The following is a 24,017-nucleotide window of genomic DNA, read 5'->3' as shown; positions in this document are numbered from 1 at the left end:
CACCCAGCGCCCGCAGCGGGCCCCCTCCCAGGAGGATGGGCTCCACACCGCCGTGGGGGTCCTTGGGGCACGTGCTGCCAGCGCTGCCACGCTCTCGCCTTCGGAAGCGGCTCGTGAGGAGTTTCCAGAGTCCTCCTGTCTGTGTGGGGTCGGTGGGCAGCCGGCCCCCAACCCTGGCCAGCTCCGGGTAGAGCAGGTCCCGCTTGCTGGGGCAGGTGTGCAGGGAGCTGGCGTCGCCCTCGCTCTTGGTGCGAAGGCGCGCGGGGCGCAGGAGCCCCCCGGACTCCGACCGCCGCAGCTCGTGGCCCCGGCGCAGGCGAAAGCTGAAGCTTTTCCGCAGGGAGCTGAAGTTCTTCCTGGGGCTGGAGCCGCTCCAGCCGCTGCCCCCGAAAAGGTTCCAGCGGCGGCTGCCCCAGAGGGAGCCGCCCCGGAGGAAGCCGGGGCTCTCGGCGGACTGCGGCGGCCGGGCGGTGGGCAGGAAGGTCATGCTGCTGGGGCGCGGGCGCTGCGCCCCGTCGGGGCCGTCGCTCTCGCCCTCGGGGCTCTGCCTGCGCGGCGAGCGCAGCCGGAGCAGGTCCAGGAGGCCGCCGCGGGCGCGGGCGGGGGGCGGCGGCGGGAGCAGCGCCCCGGGCAGCCCGTTCCCCGCCGCGCAGAAGCTCTTGGGCCGCCGGCGCTGCTGCTGCGCGGCGCCGAGCGCGGCCTGGACGGCGGGGACGCCCTGCAGGTCCAGCGACTCGCAGACGCTGACGGCGCGGCGGGGGCTCGGCCGCGGGGCGCCCCGGCCCGGCCCGGCCCAGCGCCAGCCCTCGGCCATGGTCAGCGGCGGGGCTGCCCCATGGCCCCGCGCCCGCCGCTCTCCGCCGCCGGCGCGGGGCTCCCACGCCGCGCCCGCATGTCCGGGCCGCGCTCGGCGCCGCCGGCGCGGGGCTGGGCCGGCCCGCCCCGGAACGGGCCGGGGCCGCGATGGGGATGGGGCGGGGGCCGGGGCCGCCCCGCTCGCCGCGCCCTCCGCGGGCACCGACAGCACCGAGCGTGGGGGACGGGCAGCGGCGGCGGAGCCGTCCCGGGGCTGCCCGTCCCTGGTCCCTGGCCCTGGCCCCTGGCCCTGGTCCCTGTCGCCGCACGGCCGCGCTCGGTGCCCGCGGGAGAGCCCGCACCGGGGAGCGACGGCGCTGCCCGGCCAGCCCGGAGCCGGGGCGGGGCGCTCACCGGGACAGGGCCAGTCCGGGCCCCGCCGGGGCAGCGCCGAGCGCTGGGACGGGACCGGGCCGGGCCCCGCCGGGGCAGCGCCGGGGCCGGGACCGGGAACGGGCCCGCCGTGTCCGCCAGGGGGCGCTGCGCCCACGCTGGCCGCTGCGCCCGCGGCACCGGGAGCGACACCGGGATCCCGGCAGGACCGGCACCGGGAGCGACACCGGGAGCGGCACCGGGAGAGGCACCGGGATCCCGGCAGGACCGGCACCGGGAGCGACACCGGGAGCGGCACCGGGAGCGGCACCGGGATCCCGGCAGGACCGGCACCGGGAGCGGCACCGAGAGCGGCACCGGGAGAGGCACCGGGAGAGGCACCGGGATCCCGGCAGGACCGGCACCGGGAGCGGCACCGGGAGCGGCACCGGGAGCGGCACCGGGATACCGGCAGGACCGGCACTGGGATCCCGGCAGGACCCGCACCGGGAGCGGCACCGGGATACCGGCAGGACCGGCACTGGGATCCCGGCAGGACCCGCACCGGGAGCGGCACCGGGATACCGGCAGGACCGGCACTGGGATCCCGGCAGGACCAGCACCGGGAGTGGCACCGGGATCCCGGCAGGACCAGCACCGGGAGCGGCACTGGGAGCATCACCTTGTCGGACTTTGCCCTCTCTTTGATCCCTCATCCTCCTCCACAGTCTCCAATTCTCCGGAGGCATCCAGCTCTGGGATACAGCCAAACCCCACCTTCAGTCCTTCCCCTCCCCACAGCATAGCCGGCGCCTCAACCAAGCCCCTTCCCCTCCCTTCTCCATCCTCTCCTAAGCCCACAGGTCCCACCATCTGCCTTCCCTCCCACCCCATCAATACCATAGACCCCCATGCCAGTGCATGGGAGCAGAGCTCCCACCCAGAGCCTCTCCCAAGGCTGCACATCCTGCTCTTCCCTCGGGTGTTCACACCTGCCAGACAGTTCCAGCTTACCCGGGCAGTTCCCCTCCCCAGTACCCGCTGCCAGACCCACGGAGCAGCAGCTCAGAGCTGCCCCTCCCTATGCCATGGCCATGCTCTGTGGGCAGAGATGGACACATGCTGCTCCCCTCCTTCCCAAGCCAACGGGCACCCATGCCCAGGACTGAGCAGAAGGTGCCTGACAACCCGCCAGAGCTGCAGCTCTGCCATCTGTGCCAAGGTCACAGGAACACATGAGCTGCCAGACTGGATCCGACCCGCATCCACAGCATCTGCCACCCCGTCTCCAGGAGCAGCCACACTGCAGCGAGGACGAGGAATTCTGCAGGAAGCAATTATGAAGGAACATCTTCCAAAGCACTGAACGCCCGACGGGGCTGGCTACAGGGACTGGGCTGTCAGAGCCGACCTGTCAGGGACACCTCAGGCACACGTATCTGCCTGGGCAGGGAACCAGGGCAGAAGGCTCGTGAGCTCCTTCCCACCACGCCTAGCACAGCTCTGTGCTCCCAGGGATGCAAAGTTGTTCCTACAGGGAGACAGGACTGTCTATATTCATCCCTTCCCAAATCCTAGGTTTAACGTGTACTCCGACAGCACCAGATGGTTTCCCTTCCACATGAGTCTCAGCTTTTTAAAATATTCTGGCAGGTTCTGGCTGTGAGGTGTTGCTGAAGCACAGATTGTCTGCTGGAGAGATGATGCACCACACGCTGCCCACCAAGGTGGGACCAGACATGTTGGGTCCCCCCGACAGGGTCTGTCTGACCCACCACTGTGACCTCCCCAACCCTCTCCAGTCCTGTGCCCTCCTTGCTGCTCCAGCTTTTCCTCCTCCAGTGACCCCATCCAAAACTCCCTTAAGCCTATTGAGAAACACAGAGAGTTCTCCTCAGCTGATGACGTCCTCGTCCCTTGATTCTCTGCAGTTTGTCACCACCTTTCTTAAAGCCAGAATGCAGGCACAGCACTCAGCTGGGGCCTCCAGCATCCCAAAAAGAAATACAGGTACAACACCTGTCCTGCTGCATCCCAGTAAGATACTGGTCCTTACCACAGTAATGGCACAGTGGTGTCTTTACCTAATTAGGCTGTTTTGTGGCACAGGTTTCCATGCGCTCTGTGCACTGATATGTGCACTGACACGATCCCCTCTGCATTATTCCTACACCTGAAATAGACTAAAATGGAGCCTCAGTGCCAAGTTCTGAGGCCAAGGGCTGCGGGGCATCTGCACCCACGGACAGGCTCAAACCCCACCAGGTCTCGGCAGAACGTGGGCTCTGGCTGCCCCAGCCCTCCACCAGCGGAGGAACTGCTCTGAGAACAAGACCAGAGGCCACCAGAGTTTGGAGACAGCCACCACCGAAACGCCCCACACGCCTTCACACATCTCTTCTCCAGCAGTTCATGCCACGAGCACACTGGGTTGGACTGGTGCTGTGTGCGTGTCTAACGCAAATGACAGGTGACAGCTCACCCACCCGGTGGGCAGCGGCTCAGCTGGAGCTACCAGAGCCATGCAGGGCTCCAGAAGCATCTCCAAGAGCCAGGAAGTAACACGGACATCAGGCTTTGGCAATCTGACCCATTGCAGGTGCCTGGGGATAGAAGCAAGTTGGTCTCCTACCAGCACTCCTGTGAGTCACACGCATGGTGCAAATATTATGGCATGAACATCTGGCTGAAATTAACATAATCCATGAAAGGCTCAACAACAGCTGCACGGGAAGAGTTCAAGAGCCAGGGAATTTTCCAGTGCTGGCTGGTGCTGGTGAGACGTTCAGGGTGGAGCTCCGAAATGGAAAAGGAGTCTGAACCACGGTCAAATGCTCCACTGCGCTCCTCCAGACCCCATGGCACTGGTATCCCTGTGCTCCCCCAGACCCAATGCACTGGTATTACTGCTCCCCCAGACCCAACAGGTATTGCTGCTCTGGAGGTCTGCAGATATGCAGGTTGTGTTGTCAGGGGGATGCTCAGCCGGGAGGGTGGGACACCTGCACTCATCATCCCTCCTGGGTTTGAAAGTACTGTCCATCTGCAGAGGGGCCTGAGTCTGGGGACCCCCTGCAGCCCCACACATCCTGTGTGAATGAGGGACTGGCACTGCCTCGGCAGCCAGGGATGAGGGATGAGGTTCCCAGCACAGGTGGCCCTGCAGGTTCCCAGTGCCCTCACAGTGGGTAGATGCCAGAGGCAGACCAGGAGCACACGACAGATACCAGCCAGCCCCAGGCCCTACATGCTGTCGGGGCTGCAAGTGCCTGAGGCCAACAGCCCCACACAGAACGTGTGGGGGGAGAGACCGTGGGCAGGGGACCAGGCTGAGCACCAGAGCCAGGAACAAAATCAGGACAGGGTGCAGGACAGGCCGCCCCATGTGATCAGGCTGTGGGGCACCCAGAACCCCCAGCACACGCCTGCAGCCGGAGCAGCGGAGCAGGAGGGCTCCGTGCAGTGCCACGGACGGAGCCCCCGCGGCTGCAGGAGGACCCCGAGCGCTGTGCCAGGACAGTGCTGGAGCTGCCGGGCTCTGCAGACCAGCTCCAGCTGGCTCGGCCATGCACCAGGAATACTGATGAGGCTCTGCCAAACCGGAGCGTCCAGGGGCGCAGGCTCGGCGACCCGGCCGTGGGGTGCAGCGCCGCAGCCCCCGCAGCCCCGCGTCACAGCCCGCGCTGCCACCGCGTCACAGCACCGTCACTCGGAGGAGGTGGAGGGGGCCAGGCCCTGCCTGCTGCCCCATGGGGCGGGACAGAGCCGCCCTCAGCCCAGGCAGGAGGAGGGAGAAGGAGACGGAGGCGTTCCCTGGCCCTGAGCAGGGGGACACGTTCACACTGAGTCCTGCGACAGGCTCTTGGCTCAGCTGTGGGGCTCAGCACCCAGCACAGCCAGTACTGCTGTGGGGCTCAGCACCCAGCACAGCCAGCACTGCTGTGGGGCTCAGCACCCAGCACAGCAGCACCACACACCACAGAGCTCCACTGTGGTAACCCTTTCTGGTCACCTCAACCACCCCAACAGCCTTCTCTGGTCACCCCAACCACCCCATTCACAAGAGACAATGTCCTCACCCTCTCCACTGCCAAACCCCTGCCTGCCCCTCAACCCCTGCACATGCCAAGGGTGTTGGGACGAAGACATGAGGCACTGCTTCAGGTCCAAGGTCCACGCAGGCCCTCACTGCCAGCTGGACCCCCGTGCCCTGCCCTGCTCCTGCCCCGTGCTCCCTTCTCAGTGCAGAGCCCCAGGTTTGACATCTGACAGGCTGACTGACTTTTCAAGGCAAGAGGTGCCTCAGAGCAGTTTGTTCCCCCCAGTTTCCAAGGAGAGGAGGAACGGGCCCAGCCAGCAGAGAGTTAACACCAGCTGGGAAGTAAACAGCAGGCACAGGAGAGCCGACTCCAGCACCAGCTCCCTCCCTCCTCCCACACTGCGCACCCCCAGCTCGGGTCCTGCCGCAAACCTCGAGCAGCTGACGAGGAAATTGCCACCTTCTCCCCACCCCGGGATGCAGCACTGAAGCAAACGCCTCCCTCCCACGCAGGTGAGGTCATGCCCATGTCACCCAAACAGGGCACAGCCTCCGCCCAGGGACGGCCACGCTCTTGCCCACCAAGGACAGAAGCTGAGCACCAAATCGCTGCCAGCCCTCTGGCAAGAGCAGCCGTGCCATGGACCCTGTGAGGGCAGCTGTGCTGCAGATCCTGCACCCACACGCTGCAAGACAGATGTAGAGATGACACTTCCTAAGCCATTCCAGACCCCAGTGCCACAGGGAAGTCCTGGAAGGTAACGCTTCAGGGTGTTACCTGTGGGGTGTAATACAAGATCAAGGTAGCAGCGATCACTTCTGCTCCTCAAGCCACCCCCAGGCTCTTCTGTGAACAGGAACGTTCATACCAGTACCCTGACTAAATGTGCAGGTAGTCTGGTACCTGCACTCTGGGGCATGGGCAGTCCTGCCGTGCTGTCAGCCACACACCAGGCTGCTCCCAGGCACAGGGCTGTCCCCAGGCACTGGGATGTTCCCAGGGACAGGGACATTCCCACGGAACCAGGCTGTCCCCAGGCACCAGGATGTTCCCAATTCCCAAGCTCCTCAGTGGTGATACTCCAGCAATGGCTGCAGGTACAAGCAGCCTTAGCATAATTAGGTCAGACATCGGGAAATCTCCTCGGGATTTTGAAATCCAAAGACAAAAGACCATGTGAAAATTTGGTTAGAGGACTAAAGGAGACCTCCTCTGGTCCTTGAACCTCACCCTGGCTTTAAAATCCCTCCCATAATGATCATTTAAACAGTGAAAATCCTCCACCTTATTCCAAAGGCAGGGGAGGAAAGGAGAAAAGACAAGAAAAATAGCAACGGGGTGAAACTAAGATGTGAACAGTGCAGCAATGGGACACAGAGGACAGAAAAATCCATGTGGAGGTTGGAAGGAGAACAGGGCCTCCTGGGCAGGAGATGGAGGAAGCTGGAAAATGTCTTCTAACTTGATAAGAAGGCAGAGACCCCACAGCAGCCTGCAAAAGATGGCCCAGGAGCTGTCCTTTAGATATGGCCGTGGAGCTCCTTCAGACATGCCCGTCACATTCGCATGCCCAGCAGACACAGGACATTCCTGCACCCACATGCAAACCCCCCGACCCACCTCAGCAGTGGATGGAGCCTGAGCCCCCCAAGCCAAGTGTGCACTGACCAGACAGACACCTGTCCTCAGGTCCTTCTGGCTCTGCGCACACGGCATCACAGACACCAACGACGCGCACAGGAATTCTGAGGAGAGCCGACCCCCGGCAAATGGTAGGACTGGAGAGACACTGAGCTCTGTGGAAAGCGGAGAAGCCCAGAGCCCCAAAGGGATGTTCCCAACAGTGCTTCCCAAAGCTCTCTGAGATCGCTCCTCCCTCCCTGGAAAACATGCAAAACAACCAAAGCCACGAAAAGGTCCTGTCCTTTCGCCCTGTTCCCTCAGGCATCTGCTCAGGAACAATAGAGGAGCAAAGGAAGTATTTTCAAAACACAAGCTAAAAAGCTACCGAGACTGACAACAACACGAGATGCTCACGTGGGCCTGAGCACCCCAACAAACGCTGTGCTACTGCTGCTCCCACCTCGTCATCCTCCTGAGGCGAGCGTGGTGACTAATGGCATCCACACACGGGCAGAGATTGTTTTGCCACAAACAACGAGAGTCAGCGGTGAGAACAGCATTAGTAATCCCCCTGTATCCCACCTGGAGCAGGGGGATTGCAGCACTCCAGCCACCAACAACCTTCTCCAGGAAACCCAACCAGCTTCCTCCCTGTGGACAGACCCCAGACCCCATGGCAGAGCTTCAGTGCTCACAAATAATGGATTTAGAGAAGGAAGTATCACCCTTGGGACATTAAAGAATGGAGATGTCACCTGGCACGTGACACTCACCTTCACAACAAACGCTGTAGGTGAGAACATCCATTTCAGTGAACCCACTCACACAGCAGGTGCTGCCCCCAGGGTCTGGAGGAGATGGAGCCAGCCCCAGCCCACGAGGGTCCTGAGCCAGAGCCCCTGCTCCAGACTGGCTGAGGGTTTGGTGTTTCCTCCTGCTCCCACTTTCGCACAAGGGCTCCAGCTCTGACCCCTGAAGCTGCCCCACGCTGTGGAGCACAGAGCCCTGGAGCAGCCTCCCCCTGCCATCCACCTCCAGCACTGCTCACCTTTGCAGACCCCGGCACCCCAGGGAGCTGAGCTCTGGCAAACCTGGCCGTTTTGGGTTCCTCCCCGAGGCCTCTGCACAGAGACCAACCACCAACCACAGGCAGCAGAAAAACCCAGAAACCGAAAGCCACAAGCTACAGCCAGAGGGGGGGACGGAAGGTCTCACACCTGGCTCTCTGTTCCCACCATCTCACAAGGCTCCTGCTGCAGCCACAGACGCCTCAGCCTGTGTGGGCTCATGCCCCCAAACGGGAATGAATGTCACGTCCCACCCCAGGGACCCGGAGGGACCAGTCCCCGCGTTGTTCTGCCCAGCCCACACCCCCGGCCTCGCTGACCCTCGCTTCGTGTCTCCCCACCAACACTGAGCCCTGACAGGGCCCAAGGGGCCCCCACTGCCTGACCAAGTCCCAGCATGGCCCGAGGGGTCCCGGCTCCCTGACCGAGTCCCAGCAGTGCCCCTGCCTGACTGACCACTGAGAGCACCAAGGGAAACCTCAACCCCCCACCGGCACTGACACCAACTTCCCCTGTGGCTGGGGCAGAAGGGGATGGGTTTGGGCACCTCACACCACCCTGGATCCAGCGGGGGGAATCATTCTTGATGACTTTTCTGGGAACTGATACAAACACTAAATGCTCTCAGGCAAGAACGGATCCCCAGAATTCACCCAAACCTGCCCCAGTGCAGTTTGTGTTCACAACTACACACTGAGGCCCCAGTTCTTACTCCACACGTCTCATGTTGACCCTTGGCTCTTCCAGTTCCTTCCTCAGGTCACTCTGGCCTAACCCAAATACCACAAAGAAGCCTCAAAATGTTATTAAATCATTAGCACCTTTCACTAATCCCTCTGCTCAGAAGCTGTTCTCAGTGTCATGGAAAGCAGATCCCATCAAACCACGTCACTCGGCACTCACTTCCCTTCTTTAATTCTCCACTAATTCGGATTATGTCAGGCACTCCACTGCTTTCCCAGGGATCGATATCAGCCTAACTGTATCCTAAATACCTGAGTCATCCACGGATCCTGCTGAAGGCTGGCACAGCGTCAGCCCACTCCAGCCTTGCTCATCCTCTCACAGCCAGCTCCCAGGGAGCTCTGCAGCCAGCTCCCAGGGCTCCAGGTGCCAGCTGCCCAAAGCTGGGAATCTGAAAACACCTGCCTTTGGCAGCTGCTGTTCAGCCCTGACAAACCATTCCAGAGAAAGGATTCCATCTCTCCAAGCAGAGATGGAGATGCTCATGCTGCACAGCTCCCAACTCCCTGTGTTTCAGCCAGCACAGACAAACACCATAGCTAAAAAAAATCCCTGTTCCAAATAAACCTCCCAATTCCCAATGGGCACTGTCCTGCTAGACGCCAACAGCCACTTCTGTCCCATCCCTTTCTTTTGCTCACTTCCACTCTTGGTCTGTGTTCCATAACACCAACTCTTCCCCTGTTCAGGATCAATCCTGTGCCAGTCCTGCTGTTCAGATGCACCACCCCCTCTGTGTGCCAGGCTGGCTGTTGGCACAGCTTCCCTCATTAACAGGGCTTTGGGTGGTTTGGGCACAAACACAACATTCTTTGAAATTACTGCGTTTGCTATTTGTGTTCTCTCTCCCAAGTCCTGTGGCTCATCATTTTATTGGTCTTTTGGCTTTAGTGACACCAACCTCCAAAATGGAACAGCAATGGGTGAGTGTCACCCAAACACTGTCACCAGGACCACACTGTGCACCCCGGGACCATCCCGTGCATCTCAGGACCGCACTGTGCCCCCCAAGAGCACACTGTGCCCCCCAAGAGCACACTGTGCCCCCCAAGAGCACACTGTGCACCCCAGGAGCACACTGTGCACCCCAGGAGCACACTGTGCACCCCAGGAGCACACTGTGCACCCCAGGAGCAGAGAGCATGGTCTCCCTCCCTGGGAGAACTCCGTCCTGAGTGGAGGCGCCTGCACAGCTCTGCTGCACTGCTGGAAGGGCAGCAAACAGGAAACCTGCCCGGGCCGGGGACACCCAGGGAACGGCCGCTGGCTGGAAGGAGCCTGGGACCAGGGAAAGATCCAGCAGGGCTCAAGACCAGGTTTGGGCTCACGGCGAGCTCTGCCACCCGGCCGGGTGCGCAGCTCTCGCCGGCAGCACAGGCCCATCTGCAGCCCCAGAGCTGCAGGGGAGGAAGGTACAGAGCAAGTCAGGGTGTGCAGCAGCCACAGGGAGAACAACACAAACCAAGGAAACCCCATCAGCTCAAAGTGCTGCTCAGGGTGGCAGAAACCAAAAAAAAAAGAGAAAGCTTTGCAAAAGGACCCTAAAATCCTGAGTGTCCAGGTGGCAGAGCAGCAGGTGACCGAAGAAAAGTGGGATCATCAGAAACAAACAATTCTGATTTTAAATCTGCAAGAACAAGCTGCAAGTTCTCATCATTCAGATGAAATCCTGGGATTATTCTCAACAATTCCATGGAAACATTTCCCAGAGCAGCTGTGGCTGCCCCACCCTGGAAGTGTTCAAAACCAGGTTGGACGGGGCTTGGAGCAACCAGGTCTAGTGGAAAATGTCCCTGCCCACAGCAGGGAATGGAACCAGGTGAGCTTTAACGTCTCTTCCAACTCAAACCCTTCCATGATTCCATGATTCTGTGAATGTCAGTTCACTGCTCAGCAGCAAAGAGCAAAGAGGGTACCAGCCATGACTAGGGGAAGGATGGAGAACAAGACAGGGAATACTCTGATGCTCTCACCCTGACCCACAGTCCTCAGCCTCCCCAGCACTTCTGACCTGGGTCTCCAAAACAGATGGGAGGGAACTTGAAAAGGTGCTGAGAGGGGCTGGAGATGACTGACAGGATAGAACAGCTTCTGCACAGGGAGCCTGGAAAGGAAGATGGCAGAGGGGGAGTGAAGCCTTCCATGCCAGGAGAAGAAAGGAAGAGGCCACCAGGGAACAATTTGTTCACTGTTCCTTTCGAAACAGAAACTTGGGGACACCACATCCAATTAGGCAGGTCCAAAACAGAAGGAGGTTTCTTCCCATACAGCATCACTGTGAAACGCCTCGTCGGGGCTGTGGCAGCACTCAGAGGATGACTGCTCAAATTCAAGGACAAAAGCTCCGTGCGAGGCTACGGAAACACGAGATGTAGCTTTGGGCTTGGGAATAGTTCTGAGCTGGGAGCAGGAAGGCACAGCCCGGCCCCGGGGGCAGTGGGGCAGCAGCAGAGGCCGGGCTGGGGGCAGAGGAGCCCCTGGAGCCCCCTGGGCAGTGGCAGAGGAGGGGGCTCCCCTCGCCCCTCTCCCCGTGCCCCCCGTGTGCGCACGCCGAGCCGCCGGCAGTGCCGTGGTTGGGGCTGTCACACTGTCCCCACGGCAGCCTGGGGCTGCCAAACCCTGCCAAACCCACACTCCCACTGACATTTTCCACGCTCACCCGCCGCATTGGGCTGGTATTTATAGAAGTTTCAGCAAAAGCAATTCAGACACTTCCAAAAAGAAGGTTAGGGAAAAACACAGCAGCTTGGCCAAAGCTGTACATTTTTCCAGCTTTGAGTGAGGGATTGAGGAGCTGATCGACCTCCCAGCTCCGGGCTGGAGCCCAGCGCTCCAGACTTTGATCTGCCAAGCCACAGTGTGCTTTGCTCGGGGCCCAGCAAGTGTTTCCTGCATCTCCAGCCCCAGCATTTCTACAGCAAGATCCCTCTGCTAGAAACAAGCCCTTCCCAGCTGAATCCATGGAGCTGTGGACTCTGCCCCACAGTTCACCAGCAGTCTCCAGCCTCTGAACTGGGGTGTCACCCAGTCTGCACCGAACTCGAACGCACCTTCCCCTGTGCTATATGTGATCCTTTTCCCTGACAGGAAAGCCAGGAAGGGCAGAAATACGGAAAAACAACAGGGGAACAAGGGCTCACACAGAGAGTACACATACCTGTTGCACTCCCTGTACCTATGTGATGTCTTGGTATCCAAAGCCACAGGAGCAGGTCCCAGGAGGGGATGGAATCCTCCTCCCTGCTGATCTTCCACCACGACATGTACCCCACCATAAGCAAGATGATTTGACTGAACCCACCAGCCCAGCACAGCTCTCCCAAGGCAGCAAATACACCGGAGGACTCAGATATTTGGTTTTTGTGGGACTGGACCTACCTCCATCCCCTGGAGACCACCAAGTTGATGCTCCAAAGGCTGGAGCCCCTCTGCTCTGGAGCCAGGCTCGGAGAACTGGGGGGGTTCCCCTGGAGAAGAGAAGGATCCAGGGCTGAGAGCCCCTTGCAGGGCCTAAAGGGGCTCCAGGAGAGCTGGAGAGGGACTGAGGACAAGGAATGGAGGGACAGGACATGGGGGAATGGTTTCCCACTGCCAGAGGGCAGGGTTGATGGGATATTGGGAAGGAATTCTTGGCTGTGAGGGTGGTGAGGCCCTGGCACAGGTTGCACAGAGAAGCTGTGGCTGCCCCACCCCTGGAAGTGTTCAAGGCCGGGTTGGATGGGGCCTTGGAGCAATCTGGGCTAGTGGAAGGTGTCCCTGCCCATGGCAGGGGGTGGCACTGGATGGGCTTTAAGGGCCCTTTCAAACCAAACCATTCTGGGTTCTATGACCACACCAGCTGCAGTATCCTCCATGTCAGCCCAAGGCATCACCTGAGATGGAAGCAGCAGAAACACCTCGGTCAGGTAAGGCAGCTGGGGGACTTGGGAGAGGTGGGCTGCAAATCCCTGCTGCCCCAGCCCCCCAAGAATGGTTCTGCTCTGCAGAGGCTGGTTTCCCCAGGCAACTCTGCAGGAAGAGGCTCTGCTGAGCCCCACCAGCCCCGTGTCCCCTCGGCACCACCACCCTACGCAGGAGGCTGCCAGAATTAAAGTGGGTCCCCTTGCAACTCTTCCTCCTCCTTCTCTCAAGCTGAACTCCAACCATCTGTGGTTTAACAGCTCTGCATCTGATCCAGCACCCTCGGCTCTCCCACAGCATGGAGAGAAATCAGCACTTTTAGTGCCCAAGTCACCCAACCTACTTCTCACTCCTACTTCAACCTGAGACCGATGACGAGGAGCCCGGGGGAGCTGACTCGGGTGGCATCACCTCCATCCAAGCCACCTGACACCGTGTTTGCCAACTTCCCCAACTCTTGGATCCCACATCTCCCATTGGTGACAGCCCACTCAGCTGACATGGCACAACCAATGCTGTCCCTTGAGGCACCTGAGTAGGTTCTGCCAGGATCCTCAGGGCGAGGCAGGGGGTTCTGGACACCTTTCTGAGGGCAGGTGCCTGGATTCCTGTGCAAGGGTAGGTGTACATCTCCCCTCACAGACAGACACGATCGTGGGAGTGAACAAGGCCCTGCAGCTCCGAAGGACCAGAGCGCTGCCACCTCAGCCTCACATCTTAATCACAAGATCGTTCTATTTCCATGGAAACAGCAGAATTAGAGACTTCGGTGTAATGACAATTAGCAACATCGGGAATTTAACTGTTAAACCCATGACACTCCCGTCCCCAGTGCCACGAGAGGGGACGGTGCTTGCCCACACCACCACCCCGCTCCCGGCCACACTCGAGTGTTTGCTCCTGCTTCCCTCAGCAGCCAGTTGGGCTTCCAGTCTCTCCCAGCTGGGTTTCCAGTCTCTCCCAGCTGGGTTTCCAGTCTCTCCCACGTCAGCGCGTCAGGAGGCAGAAGCTCCCGGCTGATGGTGGCTCCGTCCAGTGCCAGCTTGTCCGTTGGCAGCTGATCCTGGAGGACGTGCAGCGATCCTGCTGACCAAGGCTTCCCCGGTGCCTCAGCAGCAGGAAAAGGCTTTATGTGCTCCTGAGTCACTCAGAGAATGGCTCCAGGCACTATGGGAAGGACCAGCCAGTGCCTCCCCTTCCCCTGGCACAGCAAAGCACCGCAGTGGTTCTGGTCAGCCCGAGGACAGCGCAGAGCTGACAATTACCATCGCTGGCACAGGGTACCCTGTCCCACTGTCATCACTCCACCGTGCAGCCACGAGCCTTTCCTGAAAGCAAGGCTGGGAAGGACTTGGCAGCACCACAAGCCTCCCAAGACACGTATCTTGGGTCTGCAAAACACCACGGCGAAAGCTGCCATCATGGGAGCATCACCAAGGATGCTGAGGTAGATCAGGGGAGCTCCCTATGCCCAGCAAGCCCTCGGGTTACACAAATCCATCTCCCAGAAGAGGGGAGAAGAGCTGTCCCTCTGCTTCTGCTCAGCCAGGGAACTATCTTGAGGGGTTGCTGCCCCAAAATCCCCCCTGGGTGCTCCACGTCTTGGCCCTACTGCGGTCAGCAGGACCTTTAGCTGACAGGACCAGCACAAGGAGCCTCTCCTGGTCTTTATGCCCAATCCAAGGATTGAAATTGCTCGGCCAAGCTCTGATCATGTACCACCACACGGACCAACAGGCAACATGCTGATGGAAATTTTCCATGGCACGTGCATTCCACTGCCTTGCCCATGCCTGGACACCTGTGCACGAGCCATGCTCCTGCCATGATTACAGCCACACTCCTAAAGCCCTTCCTTGGGGGTCAGGACACCAAAGTCCAGCCTCGAGGAGAACAACTTCCCACCCACAGAAATCCCAGCCCTGCTCTGAGACCAGGGGAAGCTGGAGAGAAATCATTTTCTACGCTAGAGGCTGTGGGACAGGGCAAGCGTCTGCTCCAGCAGGAGCTCACGTGAAGCCATCCCCACCCTTGAGCTGGCAAAGCTCCAGGGCTGAAACTACATCTACAGCTGATCTCCGTGACAGCCGGGTGTGCTCCAGGCCAGACTCTCTTCCAGCCTCTGAAGAGAACTCCCCGGGGCACAGCTGCACACCTGCCCACCCAGACTGCCTGCACAGACAGGTACCAGCAGGAAGCACTGCTGCGACCCCGGGTCCCTCCTGCTGCTCTGCACAGGGAGCCCGTGAGCACCCTGAGCCCCACGCTCACCCCCCGAGCTCCTCGTGTCACACAGGTGGCCCCACCACACCACACGTGGGACTGGGGAGTTCCTGCAGAGGGGACACGCTGTCGGGACACTGCCAGGACACCCAGCAAGGTTACACCGACCCAGGGCTCACCCCACACCCACACTGGGACCCCGCACCCCGTAGCTCCAGCAGCTGGGGGAAGGCTGGGCTCCTCCTCCATCCTTCCCAATCCTGCCTGCAGCCTGCCCATGCAGGGAGTGGGGGCTGGCAGCCCTGGGCAGGCAGGGGACTGACACCCTCAGCAGGGTGGGACTGACAGCCTCAGCAGGGTGGGACTGACAGCCTCAGCAGGGTGGGACTGACAGCCCTTGGCCGGGGGGCAGCGGCGGGTGCTCAGCTCGCCGGCAGCGCAGTGACTCAGGCGCGGAGCCAGCGCTCGGGGGAGTCTCGGCTGAGTCACAGCGTGGCCGGTGACTCACCTCGGACACGGCGCTGCGGGCCCACGGATGCGGCCGGCACATGCGGCCGCTCCAGCTGCGGGTTTGCTCCTGGACGTGCTGCTGCCGGCGGCTCCCCGGGGGCCCCGGCGTCGGGAGAGCACTGACCGGGCAGGGGCAGGGGCAGGGGCATAGGCAGGGGTCTCCCGGGCTGCCAGCGCTGCTCCAGACATGCTGACAGGGGCACTGTGCCTGTCCCCAGACACACGGGTGGCCCTGCTGCGGATCCCTCCCCGTGGCAGATCAGGTGAGCCCTCAGCCTGACCATACCTGCCACCCCCGCTGGCTCCGGGGCCAGTCCGGGGCTCACCCAGTGCCCCATAGACCCCCCGTCCTCGGTCCCAATACCCCCTGCCCGGGGCATGGGGCAGCCTGATGGCCAGGCTGTGCCAGGAGCATGGCCTGTCATGGAATCAAGGAATCATGGAATCATTAAGGTTGGAAAAGCCTTCTGAGACAATTGAGTCCAACTGCTCCTCCAGCACTGCCAAGACCACCCACCGTGGTGCCATGTCCCCAAGTGCCACATCTACATGGCTTTTAAATCCCTCCAGGGATGGGGACTCCACCACTGCCCTGGACAGCCTGTGCCAGGGCTGGACAGCCCTTTCCATGAAGAAATTTTCCCAATATCCAACCTAAACCTCCCCTGGAGCAGCTGGAGTCTGTTTCCCCTTGTGTGAAGCATGTTCCCGGGTGCAGGCAGTGCCAGGGGACAGGGATGTGCCCCTCAGTGTGGGGGGACTGGGGGGACCAAGGGGACCTGACCTGCCCGGTCTCTCTGACCACTGTGGCCTCCTCACCTGGAGGAAGCCACCCAACACCTACTTCAGCAATAAAGTAACCCAAATTCTCACTGACTGCACTTATTTTAGTGTGACACCTAAATCTGGCAGCACCGACGCGCTCTGGGACCGGCACAATTAGCTCAAGGAGAGGAGGGGACGTGGGGCTGGGCCAGTGCTCCGAGAGCCCGGCGGGCCCGGTGAGAGCCAGGGACAACAGGGGAGCAGCAGCAGGACCTGGCACCCGGGGAGGAAGGCAGGGACAAACTGGGTTTTCCCACAGAAGCTGTGGCTGCCCCATCCCTGAAAGTGTCCAAGGCCACGTTGGATGGGACTTGGAGCAACCTGGGCTGGTGGAAGATGTCCCTGCCCATAGCAGGGGGTGGAATAGGATGGGGTTTAAGGTCCCTTCCAACTCAAACCATTCTGTGATTCTAAAATGGGGTTTGGGGCTTTGTTGTGGTTTGGTTTTTCACATTTCCACAATAATTTATCAGACAGCCCAAATCCCAACACTCCATAAAAACACCAGGACAACAATTCTACTAAAAGCCCTGAACCAGCTTGGAGGCGAGGGACATCCAAACTGCCCAAAAAAGGGTAAGAAGTGGGAAGAAAGAGGAGGAAACAGATGTCAATGTGATCTTGAACGCAGGAAGTATCAAAAATGGTGTAGGAAGCTGAAGCCTTCAGGAAAAGGAGTCTGTAACAATGCTGAGAGCAGCAGGAAGCGGCTGTGCAGAGCACGGACCTGCATGGGGGGCACGGCTCCCTCCTGGGCCCGGGGGCTGCCGGGCCTCACACCCAAACACCGGGGAAAAGCAAACACAGACCAATGCAGAACGGCAAAACCATTAACAGAAACAATCCTTAAAATGTCATTAAAACAATGTAACTTTAATTTAAAGGCACAGACTTGAATGCAATGGTGTGAGGAAGAGTGAGGAAGAGTGAGGAAGAGTGAGGAAGAGTGAGGAAGAGTGAGGAAGAGTGAGGAAGAGTGAGGAAGAGTGAGGAAGAGTGAGGAAGAGTGAGGAAGAGTGAAGAAGAGTGAAGAAGAGCTAGCTCACACTCTTGCTTATGCTAATTTTTAATAAATATTGAAATAATGGAGATCTTCAGGAATGCCTGGAACAGAGCAAAGTGACCTTGTATCCCCCTGACCCTCAGGCAGCCCTTGCTGACACCAGTCCCTGGGAAGGGGTCGGAGTCAATGGAATTGGATGTTTTAAACAACAACTCACATTACAGCTGATCCCACTCCTCCAGGTGGTTCAGGTGTTGCTGACACAGGGTTGGACTGGATGACCTCGAAGGTCCCTGCAGCCCAAACTGCTCCGTGGTTCCACGACACAGACAACTCTGTTCATGTTTCCATGGCCACGTGACTCATTCCCACACGACATTCCCTCTATCAATCAACACTTTGCAAAGTCAGTAACAGTAAAGACAGTAAGAACTGGCTACAGGACCAGGCTCAGAAGAGCCAGAGATCCAGGCCAACAGGCAAGAGGATTTCAGTGACCCCTGGGGCCATCCCAGTGATGCTGGGAAGCTCCACACAACTGGGAAAATGCTCTTGCTATGCCAGGTCTGAGGCAGGCAAAGCGGCAAACACTGGGAACACCAGGACAGTCAGATCCCCCAGCCCCAAACTACAGACTACATCCTCTTGGGGCCATTTGCAACACATTTCCAACACCAAGGAGGGCGTGACCAGGAACCACCGGTGTGGATTCACCACCATCAGGAGGGGGCAGGTGGATATGCCAGACAACAGAGCTCTAACGCACACAGACCATGGGGGTGGAACAAGATGATCTTTGAGGCCCCTCCCAGCCCAAACCACTCTGGGAGTCCATGAAAAAGAGCAGTCAGGAGAAAGGAGCTGGATTTATAGTCCATACAACTGTGGCTGGGTCAAGAGGGAGCACGCTGCCTATAGTCTGATGTTTTTCATTTTAAGGACACTGGGTAAGGAAGAGCCATAAAAATTCTTTGAAGACCACAGGAAATGAACTCACAAAGAGACTTTCAACGAGCATTATGTGATCAACTTCCTAAAAAGAACATCAAGAGATAAGTGATGATAAAGTGACAGTAAACTTCTCAGGAAATAATGGTCAGGTAACAAAGTTTTATTTAGACCAATCTAAAGAAACAAGTGAGAAAATGGAACTTTAAACCAGATAAATGCAAATTGGGAATTAAATGGGAACTATCAGCAGCTGGAGGAATTAACAACTGGAATAACTGCCTGAAGAAGCAGTGGTTGGGCTCCGTTCAACGTGTTGCCCAGGAAGGGTGTGAAGACCTCCAGGAGTGGGGGATCCAAGACCTTTCCAGAGAGACAAAGCCCTTCCCAACCTGCCTGGATGGCAATGCTGACCTCGTGGGAGCAGGATGTTACACTGAGACCTGCCAAGGTCCCTTCACCAGGAAGAGTCAGCCCTTCTCCAGCTCCTGATGGTTTTCAGGCTGAACTACACATTTGTCTGGGAAATGCTTCAGCCAAACAATCTGTTAAGCTGAACAGGGGATGATGACACCATTTACTAGTTCACGATACACAGCCAGTAATGGAACAGACACTCCAGTATCGAAGTCTGTGTTTAAATCCAAACACCCCACACTCCACACAGACCCTCGGGGTCCTCACAGACCCTGAAAACCAGGTGACTGAGCTCAACACGCTTATGTGTTTTCTCCTCCAAGAGGAATATTTTGGTCTCTCCCCTTGCTTCTCACCACCACAGCCCCCTCGTGCCCCCCCCCCAGCTCACAGAACACCACACTGCCTTGTGCAATGCCCTCCCCAGCAACCCACTGCAGCCCTGAGAAGGGGCTGGCGCCTCTTCCCAAGCCCATTTCTCATTTGCACCAGGCCATGTGCCATTTGGCCTCGATTTTCTCTCAGACTCTCTCCAACTCAATTTTCACATCTCACAGTCTACCAAAGCATCCTTCAGCCAGTCCTCTGAGGGAAGAGTAGGAAGAGTGACCACAAGTTCTTAGGATTTCTGGGAGGAAGGACAGCAAACTGCAGAGACTCCACCAAGGCAGGCACTGCCCAGAGGGGCTGTGGACTCCCCATCCCTGGAAGTGCCCAAGGCCAGGTTGGACAGGGCTTGGAGCAACCTGGGCTAGTGGAAGGTGTCCCTGCCCATGGCAGGGGGTGGGACTGCAAGGGCTTTAAGGTCCCTTCCAATCCAAACCATTCTATGATTCTATGATTATTGAACTCCATAGGCAAGATCCTATCGGAGGTAAATCCACAAGGAAAATAGAAAAAGAGAAAACAAAAGGAGATTACAGAAAGCTGCTGTGTCCCTAAGCAGCAGTGGTGGTGGCATACACTGAAATCACCCTGGTGCAGAGGTAACCAGTGTGGTAAGAAACCAACTTGGCTCACCCGAGCTCTGTACTGGGCTTGGCATGGGAAGGCACACACAGGGAAACTGGAATTGAGGTCAGATTAACAAGGATAAAGACAAAGGAGTGGCAGCCGAGCCTGAGCCCAGAGTAGCTACTCAAGGAGTGAGAGGTGACCAGTGATGAACTGCAAAGACCAGAGGTGATTCTGGGGTGCACCAGGGACCAACACAAGAGCACAGGAAAGCTCGGCCTGTTCTGCAGGGGACAGAGGAGCCACTGAGAAATGACACTGAGGACTGGGGGGGTTAAGCCTTTTTGTCCAAGTCTCTACCACAAAGAGCAAAGAGGGGGCCAGCACAGGCAGAAGCCAAAGAACACACTGGAGCTTCCAGTAAAAAATGCAATGTCGGGTGTTTCACATGGGCACATGGGGACAGGCAAGGGATGATGGTTTAAACTGAAAGAGGAGATTTCAGTTAGATATTAGGATGAAATTCTTCCCTGTGAGGGTGGGGAGGCCCCGGCACAGGTTGCCCAGAGAAGCTGTGGCTGCCCCATCCCTGGAAGTGTCCAAGGCCAGACTGGATGGGGCTTGCAGCAACCTGGGCTAGTGGAAGGTGTCCCAGTCTGTACTGGGAGAGATGATTGCCCCAAACCAGGTGCAGGACCTTGCACTTGGCCTTGCTGCACTTCATGAGGGTCCCACGGGCCCCCTCCTCCAGCCTGTCAGGGTCCCTCTGGATGCCATCCCTGCCCTCCAGCCTGTTACCTGCACCCCTCAGCTTGCTGTCACCTCCAAACACGCAGAGGGTGCACTCAGTGCCACTGTCTATGTCATTAATTAATTAAGATATTAAAAAGCACTGGTCTCAGTATGGACCCAAGAGGGACAGCACTCATTACTGTTTCCATTTGGCCACTGACTATAACCCTTCGGATATGTCCAGCCAATTCCTCACCAACCCAATAGTCCAGCCACCAAATTCACCTCTCTCCAAACTCTCTGCAGTCTCCTGGGAAGGTGTAAGATGTCACTGACAGGCCTTTAAAAGCTGGTCCCTCGTTTCCCAGAAGGACAGACATCCCGACCCCGTGATCTCCCACCGCCCTTTCCCATCCCACCAGGGGACTGCACAAGGTTGCTCCTGCCTCACCTGCAGATTCTGGGCTCTTCTGGACCCTGCCAGCTCCTCCCTCAGGAACCAAACTGGCCTCAACGCCTTGTCCTCATTGATCCCAGCAATTCTTTTATCCTCTTTGTTCTCCTCCTGGTTCTCTACAGCTTTCTTCACCAGCCTCAGACAGACCATCCTCACTCTCCACCTCCAGTGTTGCTGTTTTTCGGGTGTCTCACATGGCTCTGCCCATAGCACCTTCCCTTCTCCCTCCACGCTTCCTCCAGCCTCATGCTTTAATTTAACGCCATCCCTCAGCTCTGGGTGATGATTCATAGTTCTGCCTTTCTATTCCTGGACTGTCTCCTGTCCAAAATGAAGTCTCAGCTTTTTTCCCCTCCAGCACTTCAAGTGTGCACCCACAAGCCCGAGCTCCACATGATTAAAGAGAGCTGCTGCTAATCCCAGCTTTGTCCCCTCTCCCCTCGAGCTCTCGCTGCTCAGGGCCTTGGGACATTGCTCAGATCCTGTCTGAGACTTGAGGACACAACTCAGACAGTAACAGAGCTCATGGATCTTCCTCTCCCTCTCCTCCTTATCCTGGCTGTCCCCAAACCCTTGTGGAGCTCCACAAGCTCCAGTCCCTGGAGCCTGCCTTGGCCCCTGGCCATGCAGCCAAAGGCTCCCAGCATCCACTCAGCATTGACCATTATTGCCCCTTTCCCCCAAAACTGCCTATAAACCATATAATCCTGCCTCATCCCTATTCAGCCAGAACGCTGCTGCAGCTGGAATTATTTCCCAATCTCTTCAGCAGGCCAATACTCCCTCTGAATCCCACTCCAGGCCCTCCTCTTCTGTCACATCAACCATGAGCTGCATGTCTTCCCCCTCCCAAATGCTTCATTCCATAACAACCATCCTTCCTCTGCTGTCTCCCTCCCAAACCTGGCAGAAGCTCCACTTCCCAGCTGCTGAATTCCAGCAAACACCTCCCTGCTTCCTCCTGTTTGTGCTTCATATTGAAAAAGCTCTCTTTAAAGCACCTGAAATCACTTTCTTCTCCTCTTCCAAAGAGTTCTTCAAAGCTCTCCCAAGCTCTGTGCCCACCAGGAACACCCAAGCCACGCCAGGGGAGGTGGCTGCCCTGGGAGGTCCATGTCCTGACGCAGCCCCCCGCTGTCCCACGATCTCTGTGCTCCCCACATGCTCATCAGCACCTGCCTCTCACCTTTAAACCAACCCTGAGCCCCCATGGCAGGGCTGGCCCTGCCCTGTGCTCCCCACGTGCTCATCAGCACCTGCCTCTCACCTTTAAACTAACCCTGAGCCCCCACAGCAGGGCTGGCCCTGCCCTGTGCTCCCACAGCACCTTCTGCAGGAGGGACCCGGCCAGGTGAGGCTCCAAGGGGTGACTGCCATGAAAATCCAGGAATGGGAGCAGCACCTCCCACCCAATCACTCCCAAGCAAAGAGCCACAGCACTACCAGCCCTGAGCCCCCACCCCCTGCCAGGGACAGCACAGGCCTCGGGCACCCACCACCACCACAGCACCCTGCATGGATGTGTGTGTGCTGCTCCAGCTCCCACCACAGCACAGCACCCTGCATGGATGTGTGTGCTCCTCCAGCTCCACCCAGCCATCCAGAGGCTGGGGATGGATGGCACTCGCCAGAGCCTGATCGTAGAACCACAGAATGGTTTGTGTGGGAAGGGACCTTAAAGCTGAACCTGTTCTAACCCCCCCTGCCATGGGCAGGGACACCTTCCACTAGCCCAGGTTGCTCCAACCTGGCCTTGGACACTTCCAGGGATGGGGCAGACACAGCTTCTCTGGGCAACCTGTGCCAGGGCCTCCCCACCCTCACAGGGAGGAATTTCTCCCCAGTCTCCCACCTTTGGCAGTGGGAAGCCATTCCCCCTTGTCCTGTCACTCCAGGCCCGTGTCCAAAATCCCTCTCTGAAGGCATTGGAATGGGCCGCCCAGAGAGGTGGTGGATTCACCATCCCTGGAGATTTTTAAACGCAGATTGGACGTGGCACTGAGTGCCATGATCTAGTAATGGACTGGATTTGGACCAAGGGTTGGACTCGATGATCTCGGAGGTCTTTTCCAACCCAATCGATTCTATGATTCTATGATTCTAACTCCCTTTTCCCTACGACAGGAGTCACTGCTGGGGTAAATACCCAACACCTGCCCAAAAGCAAGAGCAGGAGCCAGTGTACACCGAGCCTGCTATGGGAGCGAGCATGGGACAGACAGCCCACACTGGCCACCGTGGCAACCCGGATTCAGCAGCTCCCAGCCCGGGACTCTGCAGCAGCAGAACTCAGGCGGGATTTCAGACACAGCAGCTGGGAATGAGGCACAGAGCCCCCGGGCTGGAGTGGATTTCATCACCACAGATCACATGGCCAGAACCAGATGTCACACATGACCCCAAGCAGGAATTCCCCAGTGACTCACAGCCAGGACTTCCAGAGCAGAGCTGCAGCCCCACGGCAGCCAGACACCCGGCACAGATGCAAACATCCTCTGCCCTCCGCGTGCCACGAGCTGGGGCACTCTGCTCTGCAGGGATATCTGTTTCCTTGGGATTTGGGGGAATTCAGAAGCAGCAGGGTTTGAATGGAACTGGACAGCAGGTCTGAAAGTCACTGGGGCAGGAGAGGCGAGCAGATACGCAACAGGTCTTAATCACACAAACCTCCTTCCAGTTAGGAAGCAGCTAAAATTATCTTGATTTTCAGCTTTCCTGCCCCAGAAGATTCCTTGCTGTCACTACAACACTTCAGGAAACCCACCTGAATAGGCACCTGCAGGCTCTCTGCTCCCAGTGCTGCCCCGAGCTGCAGGCAGCAGCAGGAGTGAGACTACAGGTGCCTCTTCCATGCAGGACACTGCAGGAAGGAACACCACAAGTCCTTGGAGACAATGACTTGCAGGAAGTCCTGGAGGAGAATTAAAAAAAAAAACAGATGCCAAAGCAGGAAGGCGAAATCAGAGGAGAAAAGGCCTCCTCCTGCCAGGGAGAGACACAGTCAGGCGTGGTGTCACTGCCGAGGTGCCCATCAAGTGCAGAGCTCTGATCACAGGCTAGGACAGCTCTCACATCCCTCAATTCCCAGCAGCCAGGCTTCTGTGTCAGCCCTTCAGCCCATGGCTGCTCCTCCAGACCTCATGGCCACTGCCCACATCCCCCTCACATCCACGCCAGCTATGAGGGGATTTCAGCCCAAGGGCTGGACACCACTGCCCTGGGCACAAGAGCACCCAGTCCCAAGAGAGGCTCAGGTCAGTGGGATGTCACTGCCCGGACTGCCAGTTGGTGAGGAATGTCCCAAAACTGGAAAAGGCTCTATGCAACCAAACTGTGAAACTCCTAAAAAAATTGGGAGTTTATGGTGGGACAAGGGAGGGCAGAGAGCCACCAGGGACATCACACTG

The 24,017-nt window shown here is 58.4% G+C and overlaps 1 protein-coding gene across 3 annotated transcripts in view; it reads right to left on the bottom strand.

The window, feature by feature from the left end:
- AGAP3 (ArfGAP with GTPase domain, ankyrin repeat and PH domain 3) overlaps positions 1 to 24,017 on the bottom strand; it is a 108,893-nt gene that overhangs the window by 78,063 nt on the left and 6,813 nt on the right. Inside the window, exon 1 of one of the 3 annotated variants that reach the window (XM_032683103.1) lies at positions 4 to 487. The exons of the other annotated variants lie outside the window; for them this stretch is intronic. Within the exon in view, the coding sequence (XP_032538994.1) occupies positions 4 to 487 (484 nt within the window). Of the gene's footprint in view, positions 1 to 3; positions 488 to 24,017 lie in introns of those variants that run through there. 3 annotated transcript variants of the gene reach the window in all.

Source organism: Chiroxiphia lanceolata, chromosome 1 (assembly GCF_009829145.1).
Source record: "Chiroxiphia lanceolata isolate bChiLan1 chromosome 1, bChiLan1.pri, whole genome shotgun sequence".
Lineage (NCBI taxonomy): Eukaryota > Metazoa > Chordata > Aves > Passeriformes > Pipridae > Chiroxiphia > Chiroxiphia lanceolata.
Note: the sequence above shows the minus strand (reverse complement) of the source record. Positions and strands in the feature narration are given on the sequence as shown.